The sequence below is a fragment of the Excalfactoria chinensis genome, chromosome 7 (genome assembly GCF_039878825.1).
Source record: "Excalfactoria chinensis isolate bCotChi1 chromosome 7, bCotChi1.hap2, whole genome shotgun sequence".
NCBI lineage: Eukaryota > Metazoa > Chordata > Aves > Galliformes > Phasianidae > Excalfactoria > Excalfactoria chinensis.
In genome coordinates this window covers 30,198,090-30,216,059 of record NC_092831.1, presented here as the reverse complement: position 1 = coordinate 30,216,059, position 17,970 = coordinate 30,198,090, and the positions used below count along the sequence as shown (strand labels likewise).

At 39.6% G+C, this 17,970-nt stretch overlaps 1 protein-coding gene and 1 long non-coding RNA gene across 4 annotated transcripts in view; both read right to left on the bottom strand.

The window, feature by feature from the left end:
• Positions 1–2,801, bottom strand: part of LOC140254753 (uncharacterized) — a 36,220-nt gene extending 33,419 nt beyond the window's left edge. The window contains exon 1 of the long non-coding RNA XR_011904305.1: positions 2,727–2,801. This is a non-coding gene — a long non-coding RNA (uncharacterized lncRNA). The remainder of the gene's footprint in view (positions 1–2,726) is intronic.
• An 843-nt stretch (positions 2,802–3,644) lies between these two features.
• Positions 3,645–17,970, bottom strand: part of PMS1 (PMS1 homolog 1, mismatch repair system component) — a 38,810-nt gene continuing 24,484 nt past the window's right edge. For 2 of the 3 annotated variants that reach the window (XM_072341153.1, XM_072341154.1), the window contains exons 9-13: positions 16,767–17,644; positions 12,030–12,485; positions 11,333–11,481; positions 6,500–6,660; positions 3,646–4,072 (exon numbers count right to left, since the gene is read on the bottom strand). In XM_072341153.1, coding sequence (XP_072197254.1) covers positions 3,902–4,072; positions 6,500–6,660; positions 11,333–11,481; positions 12,030–12,485; positions 16,767–17,644 — 1,815 coding nt within the window. In that variant the 3' untranslated portion in view covers positions 3,646–3,901. Of the gene's footprint in view, positions 4,073–6,499; positions 6,661–11,332; positions 11,482–12,029; positions 12,486–16,766; positions 17,645–17,970 lie in introns of all 3 variants that reach the window. The other variant, XM_072341155.1, reaches the window with a different exon arrangement.

Sequence of the window (17,970 nt, the reverse complement as noted above, 5' to 3'; positions counted from 1 at the left end):
ATAGACGAACCTATCAGAAACTAGGCCTGATTACAAAAGATACAGCAAGCTCTGAAGACCACGTTATAGAAAACCTCTTGAGGTAAAACAACCACAAGAAACCCCAACCTAGTAGATGATGGTTGCTTTCCTGAAAGTAATACCAATACACTTGCAAGAAAACATAATAGAATGAACCCACTTGCACACACCGCAACTGAAGAACTATCAGTTGAGGAACTGGAGTACTGTATTGATTCTATGCTAGGTACTTCCATAACTGAAGTATACAAGAAGCCCATTATAATAATGTCATAGAAACTGCTGCCAAGGAATGGCTAAGTGCTCATGAAATAACTCACCATTCCCCTGGTTTTGCAGTTCTTCTCTGAGCTGGTACTACTCATACTGAAGGAATAGAAATACCTATACCCATGGAAATAATCCTAATCCCTTCACATACACAATTCTTGACCAACAGGAAACAGAAACCTCATTAAGACTCTTAATACACTTAGAAAGGAAACATGTAGGAGATATTACTTGCATTGCATGCTTATATTCACAAACAGGAAAAATGATTCTTCCTTCAGTCAGATGCTCCTGTATTTAAAAAGAAAATTAATGCTCGGTGGTTTCATTTTAATACACAACTTCTCAGAATTTGGGGGATGTGGACACTGGAGCTGGAAGTGCACCAGCACAACCGGCCAAAAAGCACCGTTCATACAATGCTTCTGAGAGAAGAGGAAAGCTACCAAGAGCCAGATTAAAAGAACAACAAAACAAACAAGTTGGAGTCTGGAAAATCCAGCCTTACTGGACAAGAAATGATTCTACCTGCACTGGGCTTATTTGGGGAAGGGGAAAAAGAGCACCCCAAGAGCAGTTTCCCACCTGGTAACACTTTGAAACGCTGACGACTGGCAGGAGGACACGGTGCTCCTTCAGAACCAGCCAGAGCTGCCAGCTGGCCGTTTTTATTAAGCAAATTAGCACAAGAATAAGATGCCAGCAGAGGGCACTGCAAATACTGCAAGTCCCCTGAGACGCCCAGAACCGGCCATTGGTGGTGACTAGGCTGGGTCTGAGGTGCCCTGCCTGCTCCCCTGCACCCCGTCTTGCTCCAGATGATTCGTTAAGGGAAGAGTCTACTAATAACCAAGCTTCTACACAGCGTAACACCTCTCAAGCATTTGTTCTTCCCTCCAAATAGGGAATGCAGTTCAAGGCTGCTGCACACCAACGTGCTTGGTGCTCTGAGGAGACCCACATGGGCCGGACACAACACCCACAGAGAGAGACTCCAAACAAAGATCAAAGCTGACAGGCCTTCCAATGCAAGAACTACCACGGCAAAAAAACACTACTTGCCTTCTCATAAACCATCTAAAACCATCACCCAGTTCCCACCAGCACAGCATCAAAGCAACTCACAGTTTTAACTTGCAGTGCCACAGCCGCCATTGCTGAGGTGAGGTACAGCCTCCTCCCTGCAGACCGTCCCACAGCGCTCACTGCCAGCACCCAACCTCAGCACCTCACAAAGGCTAAAAGGAAAACAAACTGAGTATTCACCTACCTCAGGGAACTATTTTGAGGCACCTTGCAAGCAGAGAGCAACCAGTCTGGTCAGGAAGGCAGGAGGGAAGCCCTGGAGCTCAGCCTGGCACAGCTGCCCCACAGAAATGGCTGCTGCTCATTTGCTGCTATGGCAACAGAGCCCAGCTCAGCACCTGTGCAGATGCTGGCCATATCAATTTGCCACCCACCTCCACCTAAGCACCTTTAAATTAATAACTGTTGAACTCAATAAATGTTTGCAGATTGAGATTAATAGACACGTGTAGCACTTATTAACACACATATAACATATTAGTCTTCCCAACTAATTAAAATCAGTACTTGTATTCATTTAATTTCTAGCAGACTACGCTTGGGGATCCATTCTCCTGACTGACTTGGGCATTTCTCACAGCTAGGGCTACTCTTTCAACTCTTAACAGTCAGTATCCAAACGAGAATAAAAATAAACTATAACCTTCTGTAGCCACTGCCACACGGGGATCCTGTTTTCCCCTTGGAGCCAAGAGTCACATCTCATTCCTGTGCCTCCTTACACCTTAATTTCAGCCTAAAAATTCACATTTTCCGCAGTGAGTGGCACTTACAGCCAATGTGTGCCTAGTTTTCCAGTCATATTCTAAGTACAAATTAAGATATCCTGCTTGTACCCTCCCTTAGTCCCTGCTCTGTTCTCCTCCAAAGTCCCTACACTGCTGATACCCCCCTTCTTGCCTATGGGGTTTGCCCCCACTGTGAATATAACCAGTTACATAGTGCACTGCTAGGCCTCTGATGGGTTAAAGTCAGACACATTAAGATCTTTCACAGCTGGGAAACATAATGTAAACCCAGAAGAAAGGTGGCAGTTGCTTGATCACCCAGGTGGTAACTGCTTAATCACCCAGGCTTCTGATTAGCAGTCACAAAAACAATGCAAAGTTAGGTTCACTTCCATACATTCACAGTATATGAATGTGCTGTAACAACACACAACTAGGGATAAACACAAACAAGTAATCTTTTTAGAACCTTTTAAACATACACTTCCAGGGACGCTGCATTGCACTGAAGGCATAATCTAGTAAGTTAATAGAAGTAGCCAACTGCATAGTTGGAATACTACAAGTGTATAGTTGTAATTACAGACTAAATAGCCAGAGGGTACCTAAGAAAAGACTCACCAGTGCTGACACCTTCACTGTTGAGATAGATGCTCTCCAGTTTTGAGGCTGACCACAAAAACTTCACAAAGGAACCATCTCCATAAAGGCATGCTACCTTAGTGGTGGTCAGCCCTTAAATGGGATCTGGGAGAAGTGGATACAAGCTCAGCCCCTTCTGGGAGCACAACTGAATTACCTTCACCTGTGCTCTCGCAGCTGACTCCTCTCCTGCCTCAGATGGTTAATCAGAGGTTCAGGCTGTGATCCACAGTTTCCCTTACACCGACTGATCAAAACATAGGAATAAATACTACATTATGGTAAAAATAGAATAAATGTGTTTACCACCAGCAGCAAATCTTTGTATAGCAGATTTCTCCCTAATTATGTCATGCTTTTCTTGACTGAAGACTGTCCGCTTCCAAATAGTAAACAGTTTATGTATAGCACCGCACTATCACACATATTGCCATCTGCTTTCAGTGCTAACCTGTACTCTCATGACTTCTATCTATTCATCTTTTAAATAATTCGCCCATCTTTGTTTATCTTAAGTTTTAATAATGTACTGAACTTTTAAGACTCACATCTTTGCACCTGAAGGTTAGAAATCATCACAGTTACTTTCAGAGTTAATAAAGAAGCTTTTTGGAAATGAAACTCTAGGACTTCAATACTCACAAAATCTAACAGTATCCGAACAGAAATCGAACAACATGAATATGTGCCAGTACCAACTATATGTGGAAGGGCCACATTTAAATACTTATCACTCCCCGGCTTCCTGTAGTAATTCACCCATCTTGTCACAGTGCAACCAATTTTGCCAAGCTCTTTTGAGAGCAGATTATGACTGTATCTAGAACAGTTTGACATACCGATATTTGCTGATTTTAGCCAAAAACATTAGAAATTAGAAATGAGAAAAGCATCAAACCAGTTGAGAACATTTCTTTAATAAATTCTTCTAAAAATAGTGGAGCCTTTATCTACAATATTAATTTATTTCCATTTCTCAAGCAGCACTTGAACTAAAAAAAAAAAAATAAATAAAGGAGAACTTTGATAACGAAAAGTAAATATACAAAAACTTTACACAAAACATACTGAAGATACAGAATAACAATCAAAAATAAGCAAGAAAAATTTAATCCCAAACAAAATGTTCCATTTACTGAATAATTTCCTTGGAGTTATGGCTTGTTAACTTCTGGAATATCTGTTAAGTGATGAAAAAAAGGACGACCGTGAACACAGCCTTTATTTTCCCTTCCAAGCTGTTGCTTCATCCTGTAAATTGTGTTTTCTACATCTTCTTTTGACAAATGCAAGGGCAGCTGCCGAGCTAAACGCACTGCTTCTCCCTGTGGAAAGGAAAAACAAAACAAAACCAAATAGTTTTAACGTCCATGTTAACCTGGGGCTATCAGAACACATGAATTAAGCACTCGCTGTTGAAAGGTCACTCTTTTCTTTTACAATGATATACTTGGAATCCCAGAAACACAAGTTAAATTCTAAATGTACCATACTGGTCATTTTATGCTCTTCTATGTCAGTCACACACAGCGTACTGGTTATGTTTGCACTTTCTCTGTTAGGGTTCCTGTGTTTCTGAATAGCTCAATTTCTGTTGGCGACAGTATTGCCTGAAGAGATTTACCAGTTCACAAGGCATATTCCACAGCACAAAATTATCAACTTTATCATTATTCAATGTTAGATCAGTGCTATAGTAAGTATATAATACATGCTGTCATCTCACAGTACTAGACATCAAAAGTGACTGCTGAACTAGTACTAGCAAACACCTTCAAAGAATCAGCAACATCAAAAGGTAATGCTGTTTCCTTCTATTATCTTAGGCCTTTGTGCCTTCACAAGGCATGAAACCAACATTTACCATTTTTTATGTTAATATTTTCAGCAGATCTCCCCCCAGCCAAATGGAAAAATGAACAGCGTGGAGCACTGTCTACTCAGGAAGGCTTTTTCTTTGAGTGTTTCTCTATTTGTGCTTCTGGGTTTGCCAGAAGATAAACCAAAGAAGAAGAAGATAACGTTGATTACTCCAACTTAGGACAGAAACTGCATTCTGGAACATGAGATGACAGTAAAAAAAAATCCAGTGCTTATTGGAAAAAAATCAATCATTTTCACAAATGCAAGCCATGTAATTCCCAGTGAATATGCATTTTCCAGCTACTGTTACTGCTGAACATTCTTTTGAACTGTTCCCCACAAGATCAACTATTGCTGTTAATAATGCTCTGATAGTCCCTAGATAAACACCATTACTGTATACACCTTTACACACACACACACCTTTTAAACGCTAGCAAAGACACAAACCAACTGTACCCAATCCACCCGACAGACACGTATTGGTAAGAAGAGAACTTAAAGCTTCCAGGTTACACTCCTGTCTCAACATTGAACTGACTCTTTCTTTAAGAGCACATGACTATAGTTCACCTGCTGCAAAGGCAGCTGTAAATTTACTGACCCCAAATGACAGCCAAAGATTTGTATAATTCATGTTCAAAAGGTTAAGCACGGATTCCATCTAAATGCCTATGCCTCGCTATGTACCCTAGTTCCAAATAACACGTAGGCAAGAGCTTGCATAAAAACAAGTTGAACATATACTTTGGTATTCTTTTGAACAGATATCTGAAGAGCTGTGCCTTAAGATGGCATTAGTGAACCATCTAGAAGATAAGAAATGATGGAAAACTCCTTTTAGTTATTCCAGCTTTTACCAATACCGTATTTATTAGCTGTCTCTGAAAATTCAGGCCTATTACTGTCTCTGGGCAGACAATTTTATCTCCTGCACATCAAGCATTAAAAGAAAAAAGAAGTAATTCTGGTTCCATCTGTTGCATAACAACGTCTGAAAGAAAACAGCTTAAAGATTCTTTTACTCAAGTACCATTTCTCTGGCTGCTAGTGAATAATGCTGGCTGCTGCTGAAGAACACATGGCTTCCTGCAAAACTCAGTCACTAGCGCCATGAGTAAAGCAGACCTCTGAGACGGTCAGTTGTCAGCATGCGCTTCCCTTAGCTTCAGCACTTATTGATGCTAACTAAATACAAGCGTTTGCAGAAGCATATGGGTTTCCCTACATGTGAGACTTCATTTTTTCACTTCGACGTCTTAATTCCAGTGACAGCTTGCTTTTTTGGCAACTAAGATTCCCTTTGTCTCTTATCCCCTCTTGGAATGAATCATAGGAATTTTTCTTCGTCAAGTGGAAATGGTGCACTTTCTGCTTTTCAGGACATGCATCTCTTAAAAGTTAATGCACAAATTAAGTTTCCTTTAATGCCTACTTCTCATGAACTAATAGCTCAGATCTTCATAATAATTTCTTTACAAACCTATTGAGGAGGGAATAAAAGCTTGATAACTGTTCTGGGTTCAACTGCACTGCAGAGCTTGAAAGCAATTTCATGACTTTTGTGTATTCTAACAAGGAAAAACAATGTTCCAGTCTGAAAACTGCATATGCAGAACAACCCTGTGAGCATAAACTCTCAGCCTGTACTAGATCACATTGGATGACTGTTTTGTGGCATGTCTGATGGAAGTATTTTGGTAAGCAATGCAGAGCCCACACAGCTCAGCGACTATCTGGCATTCTCCTTTTCAAAAGGAACTTCTGTTCAGACTAGAACTACATTAATTAGAATGGAAAATTGAAACAAGAATCTCAAGCTTCAAGATTTTAACTATTTGCTATGAGCTTAGCTAGCCAATCATCACAAGTAAATTGGCAGGTCTTACCTCCAAGTAGTTTATCACTTTGAGAGGCCTACATTCATATACTTCCTTTGCATTTCCATTAACGACTGCATTGAGAATTTCTTTCAAGTCAGAAACACCGTAATACGACAGACAATTGGCCATTCCCTCTATTTCCATGTGGCTTTCTGAAGCTGAAGAACCTGAAAATAAATAATCATAATAATTAAAAATAACACAGCAAGTGACACACTGCTTTGATTTCTACTTTGGAGAAATTTGGAATAAGTCAAACAGACCTAAAATCCCTTAATAGATTAGTAGAATCAATTCAATACAGTTAGGAAACCTTTCTCGCTCCTTCGAGAAGCATTTCTTTGTTCAAGGTCTCAAAATGATGATCTGTGCATACTGACATCACAAGCCTACCAGTTCAATTTAATTCAAACCCCAGCTGGTGCTGTTGAAATGCTTCAAACCTTTTGCAGCATTTCCAGCCTTGAGCATAGCTTTAATTAAAGCTTCCACAGTTTTGATTAAAACATACATTAAATTAAATTAGAAGGTTGCAATAAAACTCAACTTAATTTGAAATTAATTAAAACAGTGTTGGCCCTACTCCCTACATAATTGGTTTCAACACCTATACAATTCAGCTCCCATCAATCATAACAAATGCAACTTCTACCAAAACAGAAAGGAGCAATTTCTCCCAGCAATGCAGAGAAGGATCTGAAACCTGAATATCTAAAGGCTCCATGACAGACTTGATACACACACGTGACACTGCTACTAATTAAAATGAGAATAAATCCTCCCTTTGTTTTGGAGTATGGTGGGAAAATCACGTACATTCAGCCTGGGTCATGAATGACTCAGTAAAAGCAAAAAAGGAGGAAACAAGCAGACTGCTGCAAACTGGATTCAACTAAAGAGCTGTGATAAGGGATTGTCTGTATTCATAATAAAGACACAAGCTAGTACTAAGACCTTAGTTCTAAGAACTATCTGAAAGATTTTAGAAATATACATACAATCTAAGTTAAGACAATGTATTAGCTACTGCAATTAGACCGTTATCCATGACCGGTCACTGTTAATTGGACAGTAATTAAATGAGATAGTAAATGAATAGAAGGAGAATATAGGGTGAAAAGAGTTGCCTAAATACAGTTATGTCATAAAGGTAAATAATGCTGGTGGAGTTTTTCAGGCTTCATGGAAAGAGATATTTTGACCAGAACGGGACACAAGGAACTAAGAATCACGTGCTCTTATTCCAGCAACATATTTAGCACCACATCAGATTTGGAACTTGGCTTCCTTTTTCATCCAGCACTGTTGCCATCCTCTTCCTCAAGCTGTCTTTCCCAAATCTTAGCTAGTAAACCTCGACATTTTTATGTACCACTGTGAGCCGGCAATCAGAACCAGCTGAAACCAACACTTCACAATACTGTACATTTATTTCTAAGTCAAATCAGACTTTAGAGCACACCATAAGAACACATAATACAAACTCTGAAGTCTCCTTCTTTGGTACTTCTATTTCTCCTTTTCTGCTTACATCCTTTGGGCTGAAAAGTAACATACTGCATGCTGACTAACATATATTTATCTGCAAGTCTTTGCAAGAATTCATATATTGGCAACACTTGATGACATACGCAGATGTCCAAACCTCAATATACTTGTAAATTTTTGACAAAATATACATTAAAATTGTTTGAGTACTCGAACAGCAGTCTTCAAGCAGTTTCCATGGCGATTTCTGTGAAATGCTTTACAACTTCCAAGGAAAATATTTCAATGAACAAATAAACTAGATTTTAACTGACTAAAGACATGGATTTCTCATTGCTAAAAATTTCCCCTTTGTCTGTCCAAACAAAACATTCACAATCACCTTCGGATAATTCCTTTTCGATGGCCAGGAAAATCTGTTCTCTTCCAGCTGCCACCTAGATTAGGTGACACCATAAGACCACAAAGCTTACAGACTTTTGTCAAGATCAGACTGCGGTGAAGTAGCAGCATGATTTTCCACCAGTTGTTTACAAGCAGCAGCTTGTATTACCAAAGAAGGCAGGTAGTTTGTCTGTTACTGCTCTTTGAAACCTTTTAAACACAGTCTTCGTATACATGTAGCTCAGGTATGTTATTAAGACAACAACATGACTCTAAAACGTTGCCATAGCTCAAGGCAGACAGATTAAAAAAAGGCTAAGACATAGTGCCACTTCTCAATTCATTTCCACCCATCTCAAGTTTTCACAGAGGAAGCAGAAGGTCTGTATACCATAAATAGGATAAGAAGAATTGGAAGGAAAGTATTCCATCTTACTTCTTGAAATGGTTCTCTGTATGTAGAAAACACTGCAAGCTAGTTGTCACGGGTTAACTAGTACTCAACAAACAAATGCCAGGAAGAACCCAGAAGTAAAAGCAATAAGAGCACACCCTCAAAAGGCATCATCACTTGAAGTCCCAGCGAGGCCAGAACGCTGAGTGGGTGGGTGGAAGGAGAACTGGAGCTCAGCGTCACCACTTAAGAGGATCACAATTGGCATGTTCTACAAAGAAACCGTTATTTTTGCCCAAGTGACATTAACAGCAAGAAGCTTTTCCTGAGTTATTTCACAACTTGTTTTTCACTCTCAGCTATCCAGAGAAAAATCTAGTTAAAAACTCTTCAGACTGCTGAGCAATCAACATCAACAAGAGACAAAAATACTGGTCTACTAAACAAGACAACATGGCACATCCAATGTCTTGAACACTTAGAACAGCTTTGGTTGCAATCACGCAGACCAAAGGCAAACTACATTCTCATTTCACAGCAACAGAACATCCCAAGGACAGACGTGGCCTTAAAAAAACCACAGCCAAACATGGTCTGAAACTACCACACTCTTGTAGAAATCACTATCCAAAGGCTGGACTCATGAATAAAGAAAGGGAAAATAATAAGGAAAGGAAGAAGAAAAAAAAAAAAAGAGGAACTGATGAAGTATTAAGTAAAAATCCATAGGCCGATTGGAAAAAACGACCAGGTGAAATTCCATTTTTTGTTGGCATTTCTACCTTCATCTGCAATAACACGCTATAGCAGAGGCTGTAACTCTGTAACTGCCATAACATCATTAGCAGAAGCTTATAAATATGACGGACAAGCCTCAAATGTGATTAACGTTCCACTCAAATAAAGTTACAATATAAGACAGTGACTGAGAACTGAATTAGATTTCCATTCCTCAGATGGGCTGGTTATATAGTACGCATTGAGTCCTTGATTAAACGGTTCCTCAACCTGTATAGTGCACATAAAACCAACAGGGCACTGCTTGTATTTTCATTAAACTGCAAACTAAACAAGATCAACATTCCTCAGAAGACTTCATTCTCTTAGTTTTATATAGTTGGGGACATAGGAAAATGATTATTAATTCCTGGTAACTATGCTGAGTCCTATAATGTTATATCATACAATTTCACTCCTGTACTAAGCAAACTACTTTTAAACTAGACGGCCTTTTCCAGTTCCACAAGAGTGCTCAGCATCTCTCTTCTGCTGTTACCTGAAATCAGGTCTTCTAAATGTTAACAGCAAAATTATTCACACCCAGTTAAGAAGGACAGAAAAAAACACAAAAGGTACATGAGCACAAAGGCCTCCAATCCCTTCCTCCCATATTTGCCTAGAGACAAGTTGTAGACCTGCTTGGTTTTTTTACTTGCTTGACTGACAGCTTCTTAAGAGCTGTCTCTTACCACAAGTACTTGATTGCCATAATGATTCAATCTAATTCCTTTCATGAACACTTCCGGACAGCTCTTGCTATTTATCACAAGACTTAGCCACTGAGAAGGAAGCATCCTTGTTTGTGCTGTACGTTGTTCAGTAAAGAAAACAGCTTAGGCTCTGTTCTTCCCAAAGAGCCAGGCTCTGACAGAAGGAGTTACTGTACATCCCTTTTTTGGACCCACTCTTAAAAGATCCCATATGTTTGAGCAGATCTGTCAACACCGTACATATGCAGGGATCTGTAACACATGAAGCTATAGCGTTTCTAACAGCTCTTATAGCGAATCTTTTCCCTGAGCTGTCACAGATAGGTACTGCCCCAAAGAAGTTTGCTTTTCTTGGAATTCTGCTAGAGAAATCCTGCTGCTCAGAACCGATCCTGGGTGGGTTGCCCCTGGAATTCCAAAAGCATCGCTATAAATGATTCTTCAGAATAAAAAAAAATCTTTAAGCACTTAATTTTTACTGCTAACCTTAAAGAAACTCTGAGTGGAGACCAACCTCTACCAAAAGAGCTGATGATTTTCTGAATCTCTCTTTACCAGCCCCTTTGGGCACCGTGCTGCAATCTTGTTATGAATGAAGGCCTGCAAGCCAGCCCCAACTCCTTATTGGACCTCCTCAGCTGCCGAACAGAAGAGGGACAGTGAGCTGAAGCACTCGCTCACATAAGATTCTGTAAGTAACTATCACCTTGCAGGAAGCCGCCTTGACTATAGAAGCCTCAACAGTTTAATCATTGCGCCAGAATGATTAATGCAGCATTTTGAGAATTGAAATAAAAATGTCACGAGAATGTGGATTTCAGAACATCCTATTCAAAGAATGTTATACCACCAGCTACACACACTTTTTTATTCATGTTTGCTGTCATCAGTTTCCCTTAGTCACTCCTGTATATAGATGAAGACATTCCTAGCAAAGTAATATAACCTTAATGTTTAGGAAACCAGGATCTCGGTGCTTAGAAAGATAATGCAATGCAGAATAACAAAATAGACACCATTTAAAGCATAGAATCAGAATAAAAAAAGCTTCAATAAGACTAAAAGATGTTCAAGCCATCCTACCTTCTATCACTTTTATCTGGAAGCCGTTTGCTACAAGCCTTGGATCTGACAAATAGCTCGTTCCCCTTAATATCTGGTAATCCTTCTGCATTTTCTGAAGAGCATCCATGTAGTGAGGTTCACCAAGAAGACTGGGAAAAGAAACAACACTGCACAAACCAACACCCAAAGGGTTAAAAACAATCCTTAATTATACAATTAAAACAGCTCAGATAAATACATTAAACATATCAGATATCGAGGGATCATGATTTTGAAAAGCATTTTGGAAAAAAAAAAAACAAAAAAACCAATCTTTAAAAAGAGGAAGTACAAAATAGCAACTATTTACATATCATACAGAATGACCAAGCTGAGACAAACAGCATTAACTACGTCAGCCATTCCATAATCCATGGGGAAAGTTAGCTAGAGGGAAGCTGTGAAAATGTGGAGCACTTACTTCACCCCTCTGGGAGCAGACATTTGTCTTCACTACTTTTCCAAGCAGTTCAAAACTCATACTTATTTCTACTGGAAAATGACCAGACTGGCTCTTTATTTGGTCTTTCATTTATCTGTAAGAGCATATTTTTATGTTTTGTACGCTTACAAATTAAAACAGTAACAGAATTCATAAACAAGGCCTCACCAGCCTACTCTAAATCACTATAAATAATGAAAATCATGTAAAGTCTTCTCCTCACTTGTACTCTACCTGTCTGATAACACAATCGGCTTGTCCAGTTTCTCTACTGGAAGCTTATGGTTCATCAGCAATCTTTTATGCAGCAGGGCTTCTTCCAATCTATATGGATTCAGCAACATTAGCTTTTTTTCAGTAGCAAATATCCAGATATCAGGAAAACTCTGGCTACGGATCAGGCAAAGCTCATGTTTATCTGAATTGCTCTTCTCGTGCCTTGGAATTTGAGGTCTACAGGCACTGAGAGAAAAAGGCAGTGTAACAACTTTCACAGGCTGGTAACACTTGGGTTTCTTATCAACTCGAGCATGCAACATTTTGTCAAGTTTCTGTTGGTTGGGTAGAGAAATCTTCAGCCTGGCCTTCTGTCTTTCTTTCTCCTTTATGGGTCTGCGTGGTTCTTGATGCATGGCTTTGCTAGCCTCTCTGTTGTACCGCTCCAGGTCTCTAGCAGCTTTGATTTCATACCTTAAAAATGAAAGGAAATTATTTGAACCAAACAAGAAATCACAGACTCCAACTCCTTACACACAAAACCAAAAGGCAAGGCATCTACTCCCATGGTTCACTCGAGCAGCCACATCAATACATTTTCCACTGTGACTGGGGTGGTAAAGAGATCGGAAACCTTGCCCCTGTGCCTCTACCTGGCGAGGATAACGACTTCAAAACTTTCCTTCATTGTGACAGCCAGGAAAATCTGAATTTTTGAAGGGAGATACATCAACTTCATTATACAAGGAGCTAGTGCAGGTTGTCTTGGACCTCAATCCCAAAGACTGTGTTTAACTCGTTCTTGCAATGAGACATATAGTTTCAGAAGATTTGCCACAAGCACATCCAACCCTACTCAAAAAGCCACTTAAGCTTCCAGATCTCCGCAAATTTCAAGTGGAGACCAGGCATTTAACTAGCAGTTCAGAGGTTAAATAATTTCATAAGCCTCAGGCTCTATTTAAGGTAAAGAGGAACTCTGACTTGAAATAGCCTAACATCAGCCACCTGAATAAAAAGCATGCAAATCCACAGTAGATAGGATTATCACAGAATTCTGAATAACAAACTTAGAGATATTTCACAAAGTGACTCTAAACTCTGTCTTCATAGTTAAGTCACTGCTACGTACTAAAGCTCTAAAACCTGCAGTGATTCTTAATGTGCTTGTGAACATCAAGATGACAGCTAAAGTTTAATAGATGGTTTGTGCTCGCCTCCCACATACAAACCTCACTTATCTGAATGACAAAGGAACAATGTGCTACCTCCTTGTTTCGCCCTGATTTGATACTCTAAACTCTGCCAGGTTATTCATACCAATCTGACCTTCGATGGAAGGTAGTGCTCTCATACAGGAGTATTGGAAGTAAATATTTTAACTGGTCATATTTATTTATTGCTACTTGCTGGAACAGTTTGATTCAATTATGTGTATGCGTGCTGGAAAATTAAGGTCAAGAGAAGGGTCACCATTTGCAATTAATTACGATGTGCTAGCATTCACATATGGTACCAATATTTAGTTAACTAAAAAAAGTCAGCTTAAATAGTTTCTTGCAATAAATCATGTCCTAGAAAATATGAAGTAAATGCTAAGACAAAAAACATCTGCTGCTTTTAAAATATATCAATGAAGCCACTTGACCAGAACTTTTTCTAATACAGAATACATTCATACTATTGACCAGATTAATTAACACTTGGTTTTGAACAGACACAGTTGTAACATGTGATAATATTTAACTACAAGAGTACTGAAAAAGATAAACCAGAACCAAAACAACTCCAAAGAAAGTCCAACATGCTTCCATTTTAGGCCAGCAATAGAGAAATTCTAACCTCACAAGATCTGACTGCGAGGGCTTTGCCTAACTAACTACATAAAAATAACCCAGGGTCTCTCAGACTGGTACACTGAGTAGACAAATAAAACTGAATAAATCTGAATATGTCTGTTTGGAGTAACTTCTGAGAAGCAATTGTCACTTGCACTGACTTACACAAGCTGAAAAAAGAGGTACCACATTCTGAATAATAACTCTCAGCTTCAGCCTCTTCATAATACGAAACTGAACCAACTCAAACTACCGTCTCAAGCAAACATTACATTATATTCCTGTGTTTCCTGCCTTTGTGAAGGGAAAAGGCAATTAAGTTTTTCACTTCTCATATCAGCTTTTCACAGAGTACTTGCGAAACACCTGGGTTCCAGGTGATTGGTGTACTTGCCTCAGAGCAAAAGGGTTAAAACACGTTAACAAACAACACTTTTTTGCCTGGAATTACTAATTGCTAACTTACTCCCCAATAGCTGCAAATAATGCATTCACACAAGCCGTGAGATGCATAAAAAATTCATCAGGCAACAAAAAAGTACAAGACAGGAACTAGCTACTGCTAGTCACTAACGACAGTCTATGCACACGCTCCCATCTGTCAACAGACAGCAAAGGCCGTGCTACCTCAAATGATATTTCTCCCAAGGTACAAATATACTTATGAAGAATTACCATACAGCACTGACAAGGTCATCTGTTAGCCCCATGATAACGTGTGTAGCTCCGAACCTTTCTTAGACCTTCAGGATATACGCTGCCGCTGCTGCTGTCATTGCAGTTGGATGGATTTCTCCCACTGCTACCTGAGCCTGATAAGCAAGAAATATTAAGGCCAGACACACACACAGGCTGTATTAAGAGCAGAGTGAGTATAAGAAATTAAATCCTGGCTTTGCAAAGCAAGGGGATATGAAATGCTGCCAACATGGACATGCATGGAAACTTTCCTCTTCTATTGTAACCAAAAGACCATAAAATTTGACATTCCGGTTGAGTAATAAATGCTGGCTTGTTTTGAAAAGGCTATCCCGTGTCATTATGTGACATCTGTTGGTTGTGCTGCTCCCAAAAGGGATTTAAATTCATTTAGACCTGCTGGAGAAGCCAGAGGCAAAAAGAGATGCTGAAGCCGAGCACATAGTCACCTAAACATGGACTTTGTGGCAGAAGGACAGAGGTCTAAAGCCAGAGAAGAGATGACTTTCCAGGAGGGCTGCCTGAACCTGAAGGCACAGCATGCTCAGTAGGACCATGGCCCCTTGGCTGCCCTGTTCTATACACAGTTGCTGTTACCTCTAGGTGGCTCAATTCATCCAGAGTGTCCGGTAGGCAAAAACATGCTCTCGGCCAGACCTGCAATATTTCTTTGGGATTGTTGCCTTGAAGGAAAAGATAACTACCCATCTCTTTGCAGTAGTTATTTTCTGGAGCAATTTTACAAGATTGAAAGCAAAACAGAAAAATACCAAAGCTGAAAAGTATTGATACAACTAGTGCTAAATCTTTCACTGACTCCAACATCTACTGCATTCACTTCTACAGGTATGAAAAATTCCACTACCAGAGAGGTCTCCTTCCTGAACTAACGTGAAGTTAATCTGTAGGCACACTCTTAAACATAACAGTTGTACCAGGAAAGCAGCCATGAAATCTCGAAAGCTAAAGCAGAGCAAATGAAAAATTTCTGAAGCAGCTGGCAGAACCTTTTGTTCTGTTTCATTAAAAGCGTGAATATAATTGGAGCAGACTTCTATTATTACATCAATATTCCTGCTGAAGGAGAGGTGGGCAAAACACCGTTTCTCAGATGTGTGGTTTTGTGATGGGAGAAATACAGTTTTGTCTGGTGGCTTCCTTAGTCCCTTCTCTTCACATCTGTACCATTAAGAAAACATGTTCTCGCAACACTTCAGTGACTCCATTGAAAAAACCACACAGGATTGCTGAAGAACCATTAATTTCTCCTCCATATGATTCTCCAAAGTGTGTTATATTTCACTACATTAAAAGAACCTTCCACGTTTTGAACTTAAAATGCCTTAAAATCTGTTGTCCTAGTTGTTCTTTCCAAGCAATATAAACTCCACGTACATTTTAACTAACTGACCACCAGATCAAAAGAAAAAAAGACAAGACACCAGAAAACCCAAATGAAAAAAGGCTGAAATGTTTTCCTTACTTGCAGGTGAATTTCAGTATGTCACTGATAGAACAGTTCAGGAAATAGGAAGTGGAAATATTCAGACCATAGTCTGAGAAGAGGTTTGATTCAGAGTGAAACAAGGGACCCGCTAGCATTTGAACCGTACTAAACTCTGAACAGGCACTGGGATGGCTGTTGGGGGGAAAGAAATTCCTTGTGTCATCTGACTGGGTTTTACGCATACAGTAATGGAGTAGACTGGGATGGGATACTTACTAAATATAGGGGAAAGGAGTTTTCCAAACGTTCAAATACTAAAGATCCTAAAAGGGAACTCTCACTTGAAAGCAATAAAAAGAGAACTGCTGGTTGGAAAAAGTTCTGGAAGAACGATACAGAGCCTCATCCATCACTGCGCTGGTTTTCATTGACAGCGCTTCTGGAGTGACGATACGCAGGCAAGCCCTTAAAAAGCTGATGTTTGTATGACTCACAAAGCACATTTCTTGCGTGCTATTTCTAAACAACAACTCAGGGAAATAGTCCCTACTTAACTGCTGCACGGCAAATGCAGTGGCCAAATAAGTAACTCAAATCAGCAGCTCATGTCTGACAGAACCATTACTGACCTTGAAATGACAATAATAATGTTCTGGTCTGTTTTTCATCAATAACTGGGAAGTTATCATCTTTCTCCCGCTCACAACAGATGACTCATTTGCTCACCGCTAACCGCTAGATTTAGAATCAAGATGAAGCCTGGAAACTTACTCCTGCTTGTCTTCTTCATTTAAATTCTTCCACCGCTCTTCAATTTTCAACAGGATCTCTTTCATGCTACACCTTGGATTTTCAGAAAACAACTTGGAACGATATTCTTGGATGAAGTGTTCAAATGCAGACTTGGATTTCCTTATTATTCGACCATTAATTAAGTCATAAGCCGTTACTTGTCCTGTTTTTTCATCTATTATGTTTGTTTTCCTGGTACTTTGATTTGGGATTTGTGGATCGTGGCTTTGTTCATCACTGCGCTCACTTTGCCTATTAACTGCTCCTCCAGCTTCAGGAATTAAAACCTTAACAGGTTCCAGGTTGTCTCCTGAGGAGTTTTTAAAAGCATTTCCCATACTCCAACTATCAGCAGATATTTCAGGTAAGTCTTCAGGGACTAAGGCTTCTTCAGTGTTATCAGAGCTCAAAAGGTGCACACCATCTTTTTTAGACCCAGGATCCGTAGGAGCACTGTTTCTTGGAATACCAGTTGTATTTTGTCCATTCTGTTCCTCCTCACACAAGAAATGTAAGGAGCCTTCTTGAAAGGCATCATTCTTAGAAGCCTCTTTTTCTTCTAGGCGACTATGTACAGTATCACCAGATAATATCTGATGGTTTAAACAGATCTCTGTGTTTTTTCCTGCTTGACAACTTTGCACATCACTGCTGAATGAAAGGAATGAAGTAGGAGCATGTAGGTCATTGTTTCCAGATGGTTCCTTTTCATTAACAACCACATCTGTTTGTCCTGCTTTATGAACAAACATGTCTTCTGAGGCAACAGCTGTTTTATTAGCTTCACCAGGGACCGAAGCAGGTAGTGGCCCATACAAAGTTTTCAACACATTTTCAACAGCAAATAAGACAGACTCCTGGGAAAAAAAACAGACAAACAAAACAAATGAACAAAAATAACAACCAGAAAAAAGACACAGAGAAGTGTAAGTGAAAACCGAAATACATAACTGACAGATACCGAGAACACAGAGCAAAGTGATCTCGTTCACAACAGTTTCCAAACAAACTTGGAGAGATTACGGCACACTTCATTTTTCACTGAGGCTAAAAAAGGCTCTTAAATGGACACATTTCACCGCAGATACTTGGGAGAGGTGTTTTGCTTCACTGGTTTACACTGAAATCAAAGTGATTAACTGCTTTCTTTAGAGCACAGTGGAGTGATTGCTGAACACCATAT